Genomic DNA, 16,636 nt, shown 5'->3' on the forward strand with positions numbered 1-16,636 from the left:
AGCTTACAACTGACTTTTGTTCTTCCACTTGACCTGACCCTCTCGCAAACTGGCAGCCCCGATTCTATTCAGGCACCGAGTTCTGCTCTTTCCTTTTAACTCCATCCAGTTCCACCTTCCAAATAGTGAAAATCAAGATTTGATAGATTACGTTATTTACATTTGTGTGCTGATTGGTGGCACTGCTGGATAAATTGATTTCAGAGACTATATTTTTGACTTTTTAATTTCTTTTTTATTAAAAAAAAATGTGTATTTATTTGTTTTGAGAGACAGGGAGAGAAAGCGTGTGTAGGGGTGGGGCAGAGGAGAGGGAGAGAGAGAGAATCCCAAGTAGGCCCCATGCTGCCAATGCAGAGCCCGACATGGGGCTCGATCCCATGAACTGCGAGATCATGACCTCAGTCGAAATCAAGAGTTGGACGCTAAACCGCTTAACCGACTGAGCCACCCAGGCGCCCTGACTTTTTAATTTCTAACTGGGGAGAGAGCATACGTTCTCACTGGAAAAGCTCAGGTTAGCACAGGTGCTGAGTGAAGATTGGGGGTTCTCTGTGGAGTTCAGTGGGTCCTTTTTCTTCAGTTGCCCTTGGCATCTCAACAAGTGAAGTAAAGGGGGGCTAGTCTGGCTGATTGCTTATGTTTTTACACGTAGAGAAAGTTTTATCCTCTTCTGGTTTTAAAGCACTGGAATGCTTCTTTGAGTGAAACCTCAAGGGGACATCCAGTATGTAAAGGAGGTGACAGTCACTTCAGTGGGTGCAGTGGTGGGAGGATCCCAAGTCTCCCTGAGAGATGTTTTTCTACTGAGGATCGTTTGGAAACCATGTCACCAGTAGTTCTTCTGCTTCGTGCCTCTTCCCGGCCATTCTCTGTAATGTTCCCTTTTCCCTTCACTTTCTGTGCATGGCATCTTTCCCCTAATACCTTGTGTTGAGAAGTGAGCTGGTGTATTGAATTAAGAATATGCAGATTAGGGGCGCCTGAGTGGCTCAGTCATTTAAGCGTCTAACTCTTGATCTTAGCTCAGATCATGATCTCAGGGTTCGTGGCTGAGATCACAGCCCACATCGGGCTCTGTGCTGACAGCATGGAGCTTGCTTGGGATTCTCTCTCTCTCTCTCTCTCTCTCTCTCTCTCAAATAAATAAGTAAACATTAAAAAAAAAAAAAAAGGAATATGCAGATTATGACCCGCTAGATGAGGTTAGCACAAGCCATTCACTTGGGGTAGGCAGGTAGTCCCTCAGCATCTGAGCTCCCACTTTTGGGGAAATGAAATTCAGGCAGTCATTTTGACTGGAGTTACAGTTTCAGTACACCCATACACAGGAAACAGAGTCATAGGGTTTAATGACAGATTCCAGAAGCAGGGGGGCTCAGTGAGCTGGGGGAAGGGCAGTCTTCTGTTCCAGGTTGAATGAGCAGGAGATAGAGAAAGGTAGCCGGCACCTATCACTTATAGGATGGTTGGGATAGAGGTCACTTAACTTTTTGGTGGGCTTAACTCTAAGTGATTATTTTAAAAGATGCCCTGACAAAAGCAAAGCAGAAATTTATGGCGGAAATCCTAAACTCAAGTCCTTATCTAAGTGACAGACTCTGGGTGTGAGCAGGGTTATCATAGTGTGAAATGCCTAGGCAGCAACTCAGAAAAACAAAGTTGTTTTTGCAGAAGAACAATAGTTGTTTTTCTCATCACAACTGACCCCGTGATGCCTAGGCATTAATCTTTAGGGAAAATCATAGGCACTATCTGAACGGTGGAGGTATTACAAGCCACTGGCAGGGTTTTGGTCATCCAGCACATGAAGCACCTAAGCAAAGCAAAAATGCCAGTCAGCAATATCTATAGACAACAATTGGAAATGCTGTTTGTAATGACCCTCTCCATTTGTTGAGGTCCAGCAAAGAAAATAAACCAAAGCCCTTGCATAAGGTTAAGGTAGGTATTTGATTAAAAACCTGGGTAAGATGATGGAATACATATACCTGTTGGGCTATCTTTTGTAAATGTGTCTGAATGTTTCCAGAATTATTAATATTCATGCAGCAGACGGGCCCTTTACAGCACATATAGCTTCTTCCCTGGCCAGTAGATAATCTAAAACTAAACGGTTATCCAAAACTGTCTGCTTCTTCAGGGCTGGGCTTTGGTGTAACAGTCCAGTGTGTTTGGCAGGGTGGCTGACAGGTTGCTGTTTATCTTAATAATTTGTTGTCGTGTGCCTAGTGGGGTGGCAGCTAGCCCAGTCCCAGTGAGGGATAACAGCAGACCTGTGCCCAATATAATGGGGTTGAATACTGTATGCTTTTCACGTGAGGGGGCAGAGATACGGATTGGCGGGTCCTGTTCAGCGATGTGTAAGGGTAGCTCCAGGGAGACTGAAGTACACTGGTAGGAATAGACAGGACTCGTGGGGGCTGGCGCGGAGGCAAATGCATTGGAGGTTGAGGGAAGAAGTGCACATATGGAGAGCCACGTATCTATGACAGCCCCAGGGCATTGCACCCACAGTGCAATTCCCTGCTTAATCAGGGAAGCTAAAGTAAGTTGGAAGTCCCTCCTGGATGGTTGGGCATTGAGGCCCAAGGCCACAGGAGTGGTTCTCCTTGGGACAGGGTGTAGATCATAAGCACCCATGTGGTGTTGGTTCCTGGGCAGATATGGAGGATTATAAAAGGCGGTGGGGGCTCCTGCCAAGCATCACATAGTGTACTGCAAAATGTCCTGCATGAGAGCAGTTGAGCACCATGGACAGAGGTCAGGCAAGCCACAGGGGCGTACAGGGAGAGCCTTTTGCTGGTCAGATGGGGGCAGGATCAATATATTAGCTTCGTAGGCCACTAACTCGGGAACAGCCTTTGTTGAGCCTGGTAAGATGTCTGGCAATTCTAGCAGCCCTCAAAATAAGCTGTGATTTCTGCCTATTGTATAAAAAATATTTAAGACTGTCAGAAGACTTGAATAGGAGGATTGTCTATTTTGTGTGTCCTAGTGGATAATTAGGGAACTGTATGGGTAATTGTCCCTCCCAGAAGAGAGACAAGCTCTGGGGAGTTGCTGGGTCCTTAGGGCAGAGGCCTTGGCAGCTTCTACTCTCAGAGGTCAGAGTTTGGGAGCCCAGATCCTGGTGCCAGGGCTGGGACATTCCAAGCGGTAATGACATTTGCCTTCCAGGTGGGCCGGTGGTGTCTTGAAGAGCCCACAGTGCCTGAGCAAAGGCTTCCGGCTTGTATTTGAGCTGTCCTGGATTAGGGGCCCATGATCTCCAGAACCACTCACACAGAGGGACCTTTGGTCATCTAATGAGAGAGTGAGCTGAGTTGAGGTGCCACTCCTCCATCGGGACTGAGAAGGGGCCTGGAAGCCCTAATATCTCCGGGGGCCCTCTGTTGGGTTCCTGGCTGAAGGGGGGAGAGGGGCCATTTGCCTTTACTGGCAAACAAGATTTGGGCTTCAGGAAAATTATCTTTTTCATGTCTAGCTACAGCATTAATGTGGTCTAATGCCTATTATGCCATATCTAACATTGCTGTGAATTGTAACAGTATGGCCTTATAATTGGGTGGGGGTGCTTTAAGAAGAACTCCTTAGATTCTGGCCCCGAGGGCACCCTCTGGGTTGGAAGTGGCCAAGGGGGTCCGTGGAAGCATGCCCATTAGCCCATCCCAATTTTATATAAGCGGAGGCATGCTTCATCTAGGCTTGTCTACGCACAGGGAACCCGAGCTGTAATAACTGTGATGTACGGACAGGCCTGGTGCCAAGCCATAGAAACACACATCCGGTGAGGCAGCTTCTTCCTCTCATCTCTGTGGACTCCGGAGGCTTGTGGGGGAGGTCTCTTCCTGAGAGTCTATTCCTGTTTTTGTCTGCATCTCTTGCCCTGGTGGCTCGATGCATTTGGGAGTACTGTTGTTGTGGTGAAAAGTCCAGAGGCTCCTCCAGGGTGTCTGTAATAAAATAGGCCCTCAATACCTTGGGTTGTTTTTTTGGTACAAGTTATGAATTTTGAGGACTTTGGCCAGTCTGGCCAGGACACGCATCTCAGCCACTGTAACCAACAGTTCAGAGCCAGTTCCAAAGACCTGTAAGAGCCAATTTGTACCCTTCTCCCCCTTCCTATGGGCAGATTTTTCTAGAAAACCCTTGCATTTCTATTCTGTATAATTAACTTGTCTCCATTTCTTTTCACCCTGGTGGTTGGGCGTTTTGGTTGGAAGGATAGCGACAGGGGACACCTGGGATGGAGGTTGCCCCTTCCCGGACTCGTGCTGCCACACCTGCCTTTCTAGGTTGTTCCAACCAACCCTCCAAGTGGTCGGGGTTCCCCTCCACCAGTGCAGCAGTAGCTGATGTACTGGGGAAAGCTCCCAAGCCTCAGGAACATAGCACCGGTGATTAGGCGTGTTGATATGCCACGCTGTTCGGTACCAAACAGGCCATCTGAGCAGGGGTCTTACAAATGTCTAGTGGTTTTTCAACCTCCACTGGGAACTTGGGAGGAGCCGGTACCGTGTGTTCAGGGGCCCTGCTTTTGTGGCGAGAATGTGTCCTGCTGTACCACACCAAGGATGGGACTCCTGACATCCCATGGGGTTGGGGGGGGTGATTTGCGACAGCAGAAAGCATTGTGGCAGCATAGGAGGTTGTTGACCTCAGCATTGTGTCCACCCAGAGGTCCGTGATGCCCCTGGTAGAGTCACCTCTCTCATGTGTTAGGGCTGGCTTTCCAAGCTCAACACCCTAGTCCCAGCCACCAACAGCGTGGGCCCAGCAGCCAGCCACACCTGTGGCACTAATCTAAGAGAACTCCCTTCCGTGTCCCTGCCACTGCCCTGCCCTGTCCACTGTCCCTGCCTGGGGAAAGGCGGCAGGGTCCTGCTATTTCCACTAGCTCACCTTGGCCCGGTGCTGGGACTCTTGCATGTGAGTATTGCAGATCACCTCCAGACCTGACACACAGCAGGGACTTGTTTAGGGACTAGTGGGAAACACACCTACTGCTGACTGGAGCCTGCTGGTGGTCAGCTTTTCAGGGGAGTCTGCCTTTCACTGCATCGACAATTTAGGGTGGGGATTTGTGAACAGTACGCAGCCGTGCAAAAACAGTGCCACAGACTGCCAGCAAGCAGTGGGTTCCTTCCCAGGGAGACTGAGTGGTCTGGGAGAGGAAGTTAGTAAGCCATTTGTAGCTCCAGGGCATTGTATGGGGGTACACACTGCACCCACGATCCCATCATTATCACCGGTTGTGTTGAGAAGCAGAACTGGTATATTGAATTAAGAATACCCAGATGCCACCCACATGGGGCAGGCAGGCGCTCCCTCAGCATCTGAGCTCCCACTTTGGGGAAATGAAACCCAGGGAGTCATTTTGACTGGAGTTACAGTTTCAGCACACCCACACAAAGGAAGTCGAGTCACAAGATTTAATTACTTCCAGATCCCAGAAGCAAGGGGGCTCGGTGAGCTGGGGGAAGGGCAGTCCTCTGTTCCAGGTTGAATGAGCAGGAGAGAGAGCAACTATCACTTACAGGGTGGTTGGGGCAGAGGTCACTTAACTTTTTGGTGGGCTTAACTCTAAGTGATTATTTTAAAAGGTGCCCTGGGGAAAAGCAAAGGAGGAAGTGATGGCAGGAATCCTAAAGTTGCATTCTTATCTCACTGGTGAGACTCTGGGTGTGAGTATGGTTATCATACTTTGAAATGCCGAGGCAGCAGCTCAGAAAAAAGAGTTGTTTGTCTCATTGCACTCCACCCCACTAATTTTGTGCTTCTTCTTCCTCTCCTCTTTCGGATCACGCTTTTACTGTTCCCAGTAGTGGCCATCCTATCTTGGAGGCCTGTCCCTTACCATCCGTCCCCCCTCACCCCCAAAATAGTACTGTTGCTGTGACCACTGGCATGACAACTTCATGCCACTGGGTTGTCTTTGGCCTTCAGCCAGTATGAGATTAAGATTTCAGAGGAAAGAGCAGCAAGCACATAGGAAGGCAGCTGAGGGACTCTGAGGACGGTGCGTGGGGGGCAGGCAGAAGGGAGGTTGGACTCTGGATGCCTCATGCATTAGAGATGGTTAAGTGGTGGGCACCGGAGGCCCCGCCCATTGAGAAGAGAGACGTAAGACTTGCCTCTTAGTTTGCCAGTGCATGTGTGTTTGAGGTGAAAACGCAACAGCAAATGAGACTGGAGGACCCTGCTGACAGTAATGATGATTACAGCTGTTAAAGCAGTCAAGCTGGAAAAAAGGCCAAAAAAATTGGTTTAACAGTGCATATAGAATACCAGCCTCAGTTACTCATATGAACTGCCTATTATTTATAATGACTATCATTTTAGCAATCATGCATACCATTAAGTGCATCAGATTTGTTTGTGTGAATTTTATTTGATTACAGTGGTAGATTCAGTCTTTGTCAGCTGAGCTGGTACTTATATTGATCAGTCTTATGCTGTGAACCTCCCCTTTCTCTTTGAGTTCATACGTTACTCTTTCCTTTTAGGTGAGCCTCATCTTTCTAAGATTAGCTACTTTGCATGTCTTACCACCCAAAAGGCAGGGTAAAAGGCCACAGATGTAGTCAGGAGAACTGGCAGACATTAGAAGGTTGCACTTTTCTCCCCCCAGCTTACCCTTTGAAATGTAGACATTTGTATTTTATTTAATTTTTATTTAAAAAAAATTTTTTTTAAAGTTTATTTATTTTGAGAGAGAGACAGCATGAGTGGGGAGGGGCAGAGAGAGAGAGAGAGAGAGAGAATCCCAAGCAGGCTCTGCACTGTCAGCGCAGAGCCCGACGCCGAGGCTCGAACTCACAAAACCGCTAGATCAGACCTGAGCCAAAACCAAGAGTCAAATGCTTAACCGGCTGAGCCGCCCAGACACCTGGCATCTGGTTTTTACAATGCTTCTCGCTGGCATGCCTGAGTGTTTAATGGAAGCTACTGATACTCCTGCCTAGTTAGGAGGAAGGGAGGGAGGGGAAGAGACGCAGTTGTGAAACCTTAGGATACAGAACGACAGGAGGAAAGGAGAGGGCTCTCTCAAAGAGGAATTGAAGGTTTTATATGTGGAGTCATGGCCAGTCAGGCTCAGACGACCTGAAATGGGAAACCTCATTTGTTGGTATGTATTTTATGAGATGAAGAGGTTAGACCTAATTTAGTTCTGTTAGTTCTCAGTTCTGTTTCCGACTGAGTTAATGGAAATGACTTTCCACCCAAGAGTCTTTTGTCATTTCAGTGGTACACAACAGAAAAGCTAGTAGTAAAAACACCTCCAGTAAGATATTTGTTAACTCAGAAAGTGAGTGCCTGGTAGGCCAGGAATATCTTAAAAGCCTGTAGTTTTCCAGTTTTGCAAATCAAGGGGATACTGGGTAGGTGCTAAAAATATAAACTGCTTAAGTTGTGTTTGCAAATTCTCTCTCTTAAATGTCAGTAGAGGACAGTAGGAACAGCTAACGTATATTGAGTGTGTACCTTTGTGGTTGATGCTGTTGCTTGATCCTTCTCACGGCACTGTTTCATCTAGTGGACACAACCACACGGGGAGGCAGGTGTTACCATCTGCTTTTGCAAAGAAGGAGGCTGAGGCACAGAGAAGTTAAATAGTGTCCCCAGTACACAGAAGGTAGGATTTGGCAGTTTCCTGCCAATCTGACCGCTTAATTAACACTTACAGACTGTGCTCTCGTGCTACCTAGGTTGACTATGTGGAAATTAAAAGTAGTTTTAAAATATGTGACTAAATTGTCAAATTACAATAATAAGCTAATCTGTAATGACGTGCAAAAGTTTCCCAAAGAATATTAAAAATATTTGCTGTATTAAACAATTTGATTTCTCTTATCTTTGGCTGATTTACCAAAGATAGTGCAGTGATTTTATAATTTATCATCCAAACTAAAACTGAAAGGGAATGATACTAACAATCATGTGGTGATAACAGGAATAAACTGTACTTTCCTGGCAACTAAGTTATGCCATCAGCCCTACCGATTGTTGTTTGTCTTGCTTCGTATTAAAACAATTCTTCACGTGTTTGACCTTCTAGGGGGATTCCTCAATGTCAATGTAAGTGAAATCAGTTTTGATGAAATTCATCAACTCTTCTCCAAGGATTTAGATATTGAGCCAGGAGGTCACTGGAGGCCTAAAGACTGTAAACCCAGATGGAAGGTGAGGTAAATTTTTTCATAAGTAATATAATTGTTACTGTGCATTTGAGGAAAAGTGTGCTTGATTCAGAATATATAGTGAAATATATTTGTCTTCAAAATGTAAGGCAACAGAATTTTTGTATTTAATGTATAGGTATTGACAGTTCAGATAGGATTTAATAGTGTTGCCTGGGAAGGCTGTAACCACACCTCTGCGTATATACAAAATGTGTGCTCGTGCATTGTCTCTTGGAGATCCTGGTAGTAAATGCCTCATTTGAGATTGGCTTGGAAAACAGATTTTTTTGTCACCATTCTGTTTGGAATGGGCAGAGGCTCTGACTTTTCTGCCTCCTGCTGCTGTCCGCAACGCTCATTATCACCTGTAGGCATGGCCCTACCGAGTCCTGGAACTGTGACTTCCAGTTGGGTCTCACACTGGGGTGTTCTTAGAGTCTCAGCATCCTCAAGAGGCTGCTTGCAGGTCACAGTGGGACACAAAAGGAGAACTTTGGGTTCTTCACCTGTTTCAGAAGGCAGAGCACAAGCTTTTTATCTTTTTGACTTGTCAGACTTCTACTTAATGTTTTGTTTGAAAAACTCTAAGGGAATGGTCTGCCTCTGCGGTTTAAAATCAGTTGTAAACCCTGATTTAAATCAGAGTTGCTCACAGTACTGTGAAATTTGCGAGTGGGTGCATATATATATATATGTTCCTGTAAGGTGGTTATGTTTGAGTAGGAAATAGCATTTACAGAATTCAGGTGAAAACTACAGAGGATTGAATCAATAGTTATATCCTGGAGGATTGTGATATAGCCTTAATTTGGGAAAAGTTTTCAGTTCCTCTTTTGAATATTAGTATTTTGCTAAAATATTTGTCTTTTGGTACAAAGAAAAATCACTGCTGTGAAGGAGAATGTAGATAAAAGTGCTCTGACTTAATTGGCCTTGAACTCTTTGTGTTGGGGAAGTGTGTTATTTCTATCTGCATCTCTAACACCAGATAACACTATATTATCTTGTCTAAGGTAAGCACTAAACCCAGTTTTGCTGAATTGAGGTTACAAGACAAATAAATGTCTTGTTACATTTTTTTTTTAAGTTTATTTATTTATTTTGGAAGAGAGAGCATGAGCAGGGGAAGGGCAGAGAGGGAGAGGGAGAGAGAGCCTTGCTCTAAATTATTAAATAAATGTTAGGGTGTTTTTTTTTTTTTTTTTTTTTTTGCCTCAAAGAAGTTGTGAAACTACTTAAATGGATTCCAGTACAAATTTTGGCAAATCATTTATTTTACAGTTGTCTGGTCAGACTCCGTTAATAAATGAATCTTCATATTTCATGATTGATTTTTCTCACATTTGTATACAAAATAGGACCTAATTTACACAATTCTACTTTTAAAACAGATCCTGGGCAAATAAATTATTTTTCTTGGGTGATGAGTGTGTTGAATGCTAATAAGAGAAAAAAGCATCATTAATCTCAACAGCTGTGGGGTAGCATAGAGGTTGGTCTTCTGACGTGTTTAGGTGGGGTACAGCATACTGCTTAGATGTGCATTGTGCACTGTGGTAGAGTAATTTGGGATTGGGAACATTTAGTGTTCTTGTTCTTCCTTCATTGATTGGTCTATATCAGACATTGGATTTTAAATTTTATGGTTTGCTTTCTTCTTCTCACTTTCTGGGAGAAAAGTATATCACACACAAGTAGTTCTATTTAAAGATTTTAGTAGACTATAAACTCCGTGTGAATGACTAGGTAACAATATTGAAAGTGGAGTTCCCAAGAGCAAGCTAATTCAAGGATCTAAAAATAAGCTTATTTTATTTAGGAACCGTATGGTAATGCTGTTGTTATTTCAACTTGATGCAAACCCTTCTCAGAATACAGTTTCTGGTTCTGAGCTATGCAGCTAAAAGTATGAGAAGAGATTTGGACATGATTCAGAGGTGACTGGTACTTGCCGTGTTTAACTAATTAAGGGCATTCCCCTTCTCTCCCTGCCCCCAACCTGTTTACATTCTAATGATGTCCCATTCTAATCTTAGAACAGAGTTGAGAGAGAGGGAAAGAAGGAATTACTAGATTTATGTTAAACGTCTGCTACCAACTTGATTCTTAATATTTGAGGTTCTTTTTCTTTAAAAAAAAAAAAAACAACTAAGTTCATTAATGGCCAATTAATTGGAACTGAGATCTTTGAAACCGAGTGATTTCAGCAATTCTCACGTATTTTGAACACTACAGGTTCCCGTGGAAAACGGGTTGGAGCACAGATTGGAGGCCTTATACAGGCAAGCTTATTTCTAAAGGGGTTTGGAAGAGGAAGATGATAATGCTTTTCTGGACATTAAAAGGCGAAGTGTTCACCTATGACCTTGCTTTTCCATGCAGGGGTCAGGTGGAGGTCTGAACTGGAGGTCTAAAGCCTAAAGGCTTAAAGAAGCAGGCAGCTGCCTGCTGTGGGTGTCTGCTCAGAGGCAGGGTTCCATATCTAGTCCTCAAAGATGAGTCTTAGCATCTATTTCAGAACTACCCAGGGTGTTTGGTAAAAGTGAATATTCTTGAACTTAGTCCTCAGACATTCTGATTTTATTGGTGGAAAGGGACAAGAACCTGCATTTTTTTTTTTTTTTTTTTTTTTTTTTTTATCAAGTGCCTCCTGTTTGAGAAGCTCCCGCAGACACTGGAAATGGGGAGGATGAGGACGATGGACCGGAAACCACTGACGAAGAGAGAGCACAGCAACTTCTACTGTGTTCCGTCTTCGTCAGTGGCACAGAGCTACCGCACCCCTCAAGTAGGCAAGTTTGCAGCCAAGTCGTCTAGGGACACTGTAGCCGGTGGTGTGCCTGAAGTTTGAAGAAAGTAGGACAAAAACTTAGTGGGGAAAATGTATGTAGTAAACACTTTTCTTGCTAATCTCCTCATGGTGAGTATAAGAGCACATAAGCAAGCAAGAAATGTAGGTGCATAAATTCAGTAAGATTAGTGGCTTAAAGTGGGAGCAAACTGAATGGGATAATTTTGCTTGAACAAGAGGTGGCGAGGAGGGATTGGTGAAGATGAAGTGCTGTTTTGCAGAAGATAACGACCAGATGTTGTCTGTCTCTACTGGAGATGCATCAATGGGAGAGTGGCTCGCACAGCAAATTAGGGCACATGTGAGAAATGTCCTGAAGCAAAGGTTATTGAACCTTAAATATATTATTGCAGGACCCTGAGATCTTCGTTTTCTAGACAATAATTTGTAAACTGTTGAGAATGTCATTCCACCGCCACAAGAAGGGACATGCCAAATGAATTTTTAAGATACTGTTTTGCTTTATTTTAATAAAAACTTTGCTTTAGGCATGTTCAAAATATTTGATAATGATCTCATTAAAATGTGGCCATTTATTTGCTATTAAGACAACAGTTTAGCTTATTTTGAATTTGCCAAGACACTGGTAGTTTTTTTCTTTTATAATATTCTCAGTTTCCTTGTAAGGTTAAGAAAAAACCCCACAAGTCTTGATATTTTAAATGCTTCATTGAACAAATTGCTGATTTAGAGGCTATGACCTTGTCTATTCTTATATGTTCAACCCATCACTCAGCATAATTGTATTTAATTAATGTGGACCATCTTTAATGTGGACTCGGCAGCTACTTAATAGCTTCTTCCTTTAAATATCTTCCTTTAAATAATTCGCCTTAACTGCTTTTTTAGCCCATTTACATTGTCACAGGCGGCTGCCTTGTGGCCAAATTCAGAATGAGGAAGGGCAAGCTTGACCCTTACTTCTGCAGAAGTTACCACACTGTTCACATCTGGTAAAGCCAGTGGTAGGGATTTGTTCTTGCCATCTGACTTCTTCCCCTTCTTTTACTTTTCGTAGTCATTTGCTCTCCTAAGAGTGAACGTAGGGGTCCCTAGCTGCCTTGGGAGTTGTGTTGCTTTGGGAGTTCTGTGACTATGCCAGCAATGAATACTGGACACCCATCAGCAGGTCCCCAGTCAGTGGGATGTGTGTAGAATGAGCAGTGGCCGCCATGTTGGGGGTGGGCAGACTCTTGGATGTGAGTTAGCCTTGCTCCGGCAACCTTGTGGTCCTTACGTTCAAGAGGTACCTTACGGGTGAACCAGAAGGGAATGGGATTAAAAGTGCGGCTGGCAGAGAGGCACCAGAACCTCTTTAGTTCTTACAACTCACTGAAAATAAAATAGTGCACACATGAAAATATCAGTGTCATAGCAGCCATTGTCTCTTTTTCTGCTGTCTCATCAGCATTTAGGGAAAACTAGTGGTGGTGATTCTAGTTTAGACATCTTCAGTTTTGCTAAACTACCTTTTGTGGGTTTTTTAAAATGAAACTATTTTAATAATTTAAAAATTTCTCTATTTATCCTGGTAATGTAAAATACATTAGTAAATGTTACTATTTTCTGTTGACTGTGTCTAACGTCATGACCTGATTTTACAAATAGGACTAGGTCCAGAACCTATGCCCTCTCAATTATTTACATTTATTCATTCAGTAGTAAAAATTATTTGGTATAGGTGAAATTTTAGTAAATCCCAGATATAATGTTCCTACAAAGTTTTCTCTTATAACCAGTTTAAACTGTATTTTAAAATCCAGAATATAAAGTGACACATAGATACTGTAATTAGATATATTTTGACTGTTAAGTTCTTTGAAAATCTAATGATTTGGGGATTTATAATCTGTATAAAACATTTGTTTTTATTTCAATTTGCATTAGAAAATTCACAATTATAATAAAGCCAGTTTAGCTAAGAAAAGCAATGTTTAGAAAACATTTCATCATTTTCAAGGACAAAGTCTAAATTGTAGGGTAAGTTAGCTTGTATGACAAATCTTGGATCCAAGAAATAGAGGATTTGAGTAAGTGGTGGTTAATAATTATTCATTTATTCCTATTTTATATATAGATGGTGTTTTTTAGTCTTGCTTTTAAGAGCCCCAGTAATTTTTCTTTCCCACTAGGAGAAACATCGATTTACTGAAAAACTACTTAATTTCCATATATGTGTTTTTTCTTTTGTTCTTTAGGTAAAAAAAACTCTTTGGACGAATTTCTTTGTTTTCTACTGCTTGCATTACTTTTTCTTTGTTAAGCTTAACATTTTAATGTAATTTTACTATCAATTTCATTTTAAACTCAGTATTATCCTACCACTGAAAAACATAAAATATCAAAAATTTAATTTTACATTTTGATTAAATGAAAAATAACTAATATTATTATGAAACTTCTATGATATATCTGTTATATTTCTCAAAAATAACTCTAGGCTGAATAAGCCATGTGTAAGATAGTAGATATTCAAGTGGAATGTCTTTTAAATTCAATTTTAAAGTCATGAATTTATTATTTACGATCTAATTTGAAACCTAGAAGTTACTCTTGACACATCCCTTCCCCACCCTCCTTATATCCAATCCATAAACCAGTCCTGTTAATTCACTTCTCACATGTTCCAAAAATTCATGTACCTCTCTTCTCCACCCTCACCTCATTTCAAGCTTCCATTACCTCTTGGCTTAACCAGCTCGCTGAATCGAGTTTTGGCTTTCTCCAGTCTGCTCTCCACAGTAGTCTTTGCCATCCCCAAACCTGATTTTATCAGGCCTTTGAAGTCTTTCTAGGACTTCCATGGTGACCATACGATAAATAAATATCACAATGTAAGGAATGGCCCTCAGAACCCACTTACACCTTCCAGGTTCACAAGACTGGAAATGGAACAAAGGCAAAGGCCAGGTCTGTTTTTTCTCACTGTTGGATCTCTAGTGAGAAAATCTATGAAGGTTTGACTTTAAAATTTTCAGAAATTTTTAAGGATCAGTTTTTATCTTTACCTCTAGGGCTTGCTGTGCAATATTTATCTACATATGTGACTATTTTGTTGTTAAAGGTGGCAGTTCTCATTCCTTTCCGGAATCGCCATGAACATCTTCCAATTTTTTTCTTGCATCTGATTCCAATGCTCCAGAAGCAGAGGCTGGAATTTGCCTTTTATGTCATTGAACAGGTGAGAATATTTTTCAGAATGGTAAGTATAGTGGAACTTGAACTCTTTGATATGGTGGGATTAAAAATGTTTATTTTAGGGCGAATCTTTGGTTTTATATTTTGGTAAAATCTCATTTGGGATTAAGCGTATTATATATGCCACATTTTGTTAATCCATTTATCAGTTGATATGCTCCTATCATTTTTAATCATCATGTCTTACCTATTAAGGTGAAATGTTGTTCTTGAATTATTTTTCATATTATCAGCTAATTTTTTCTCCATAAATATTCTTCATGTCTCACTATTCCATATATACAATTTCTTTCAGTCTTATTTGAACCCTTTGGAGATATTTGCCATACTTTTGTTTTTTTCCATTCCTGTCATTACCTAGTTTTATATTAAGGTATCATCTTGGATTTCTTAACTTATCTTTCCCCCACCCCACCTCTCAAACACTAGGGCATTTGCTGAATTTTATCAGTGATTTCTATGTAGCATTTCTAACATGTACATTTTGTTTGTATTTCAAATATATTGTAATTTGGCTACTTTGGGCTTGATATTGATAACCTCATTTTATCCTGATACTCCTTCTTTTTACTCACACTAAACCTGACTAAAAATGTATTTCCTTATTTATCAGTAGGCATAAAGTGACCTAGCTTATATTATTAGATGCTTATGGGTATTTTGTGTGGAAAATATTCAAGTTTTGTTCCTAAGATTATTATATTTAGTATGTTTTTCCAGCTCCTTTGTGGCTTATTTTAGATCTGTTCTTAGCTTTTTGCCTCTATTTTTACCCCTGTGAATGCTTGCTATTTATTAGAACTTATACTTCCCTGTATGTAAATTACCCCTGTCAGGTTTGTTCCTGTGCATATGATGATGCATATAGTACATCTATGTGCTTTTATGTACTTTTTAATGTAACAACCTGTACTATGAAAATGGATTTTTTTTTTTTTTTTACCTGATAACAAATCACAATTTCTAGCTACTTTCAGGATAGCCATAAGTAAAAACTTCTAGGTCAGTTTTACCAACTGCTAGTTTCCTTTATTGAAATTTCAGTCTCCTTAATGTGTTGGGAGGTGAGACGTCTGCATCCGTGTTTTCATGGTCCTCCACCCTCCCAGCTGAGCTATCGAAGAGGGCACAGTGTCAGTGTTTGTAAAGGGATATTCTTCTGAGAGTTCAGAACCACTGAGTTTTTGTGTGTGTGTGATGGAGCAACCCTTGCAAAGCAGCTAAGATCCATATTTTATAAACTTCTTAAGTCTAAGTCTCAGCCTTGATCGATATTAATTCAGGCCCACGTAGTTGATCGTGGGTGGTTTTGAGGTAGTAACATCTTTACCACATATGAAATAGAAGAGTGGCTTTTCTGCTGGACTGGTGCCCAGAAGTGCTGAGCAATTGAAGTTCGGCTCAGAACTTCAGTTAAACGTGGGAGGTTATACACATATTTACCACTTCTCCTTTCCAAACACCAAAAATGAGAGTGAAAGAAAAAAAGGTTTTAAACCAGAAGGACAAAGTGATGGTCATCGAGAGATTTCAACACATTTCTGGAAGTCGGGAAGTAGATGGAGCACTGATGACTCCCTTAGCAAAGCAGGGGATGTTCAAAGCCCCGTGCTTGTTGAGGATGATTGTGACAAGAATGGAGGCAGTATGCTGGACAAGCTCCTGCAGGTCCTGGCACTTGAGAGATGTCACAGACGGACCGTAGCACTGGCCATAAAGTCACGGGATTGATTTAAAAAGTTTGATTACAAAACAGTCACATTCCCAGTTCCTCATCTTTGCTCGTGCTGCCAGGTGATTGTTGTGTCTTGTAAGAAATGAAAGTTTATCCTGTGGAGAAACCACACCAAAGTCCTGACTGTGCCAGCACAGCCAAGCTGTGGGGTCTCGAAGCAGGAGGGGTTGAGTGAGTCTGCATACGGACCCTGGGGATCCTCAGGCCTTTTCTCTGTCTGGGGTTTTTGAAGCCAGCAGTTAGAAATGAAATCCCCCCAGCCCCTCCAGCTGACAACAGAGCATAACTTGTGTCTTTATTAGAGAAATAGATTAGCCTCAGAAAGGAGATGCCTGATGTTGTACTTAGACATCTCCAAAGGAAAAGGCCAGCTCATCGCTTTATCACCTCCATGAAGCCCTTTCATTCATTCAACAACAGGGATACAGCAGGGAACAAACCAAGGCAAGGCCCCTCGTTCTGGTGAGGAGAGATGGGCAGTGAATCATTCATGATGTGGCAGCTGGTGCTCGGGGCTAAAGATCAGGGCAAAGAGAGCAGTAAGGGCATGGACACGTGTTCTTTTGTATAGAGTGTTCAGGGAAGACCTCTCGGAGGAGGTGAAGTTGGGGCAGCCCTGACTAGAATAATGGGGAGTGGATTCCAGGTGGGAATACGATCCAACAA

At 42.2% G+C, this 16,636-nt stretch overlaps 1 protein-coding gene across 5 annotated transcripts in view; it reads left to right on the forward strand.

Moving 5' to 3' along the window:
- Window positions 1-16,636, forward strand: part of B4GALT6 (beta-1,4-galactosyltransferase 6) — a 96,495-nt gene that overhangs the window by 39,297 nt on the left and 40,562 nt on the right. For 3 of the 5 annotated variants that reach the window (XM_049619534.1, XM_049619533.1, XM_049619535.1), the window contains exons 4-5: window positions 8,063-8,187; window positions 14,102-14,218. In XM_049619534.1, the coding sequence (XP_049475491.1) occupies window positions 8,063-8,187; window positions 14,102-14,218 (242 nt within the window). Of the gene's footprint in view, window positions 1-4,220; window positions 4,933-8,062; window positions 8,188-14,101; window positions 14,219-16,636 lie in introns of those variants that run through there. The other 2 variants (XM_049619536.1, XM_049619537.1) reach the window with 2 other exon arrangements.

The sequence above is a fragment of the Panthera uncia genome (assembly GCF_023721935.1).
Source record: "Panthera uncia isolate 11264 chromosome D3 unlocalized genomic scaffold, Puncia_PCG_1.0 HiC_scaffold_8, whole genome shotgun sequence".
Taxonomy (NCBI): domain Eukaryota; kingdom Metazoa; phylum Chordata; class Mammalia; order Carnivora; family Felidae; genus Panthera; species Panthera uncia.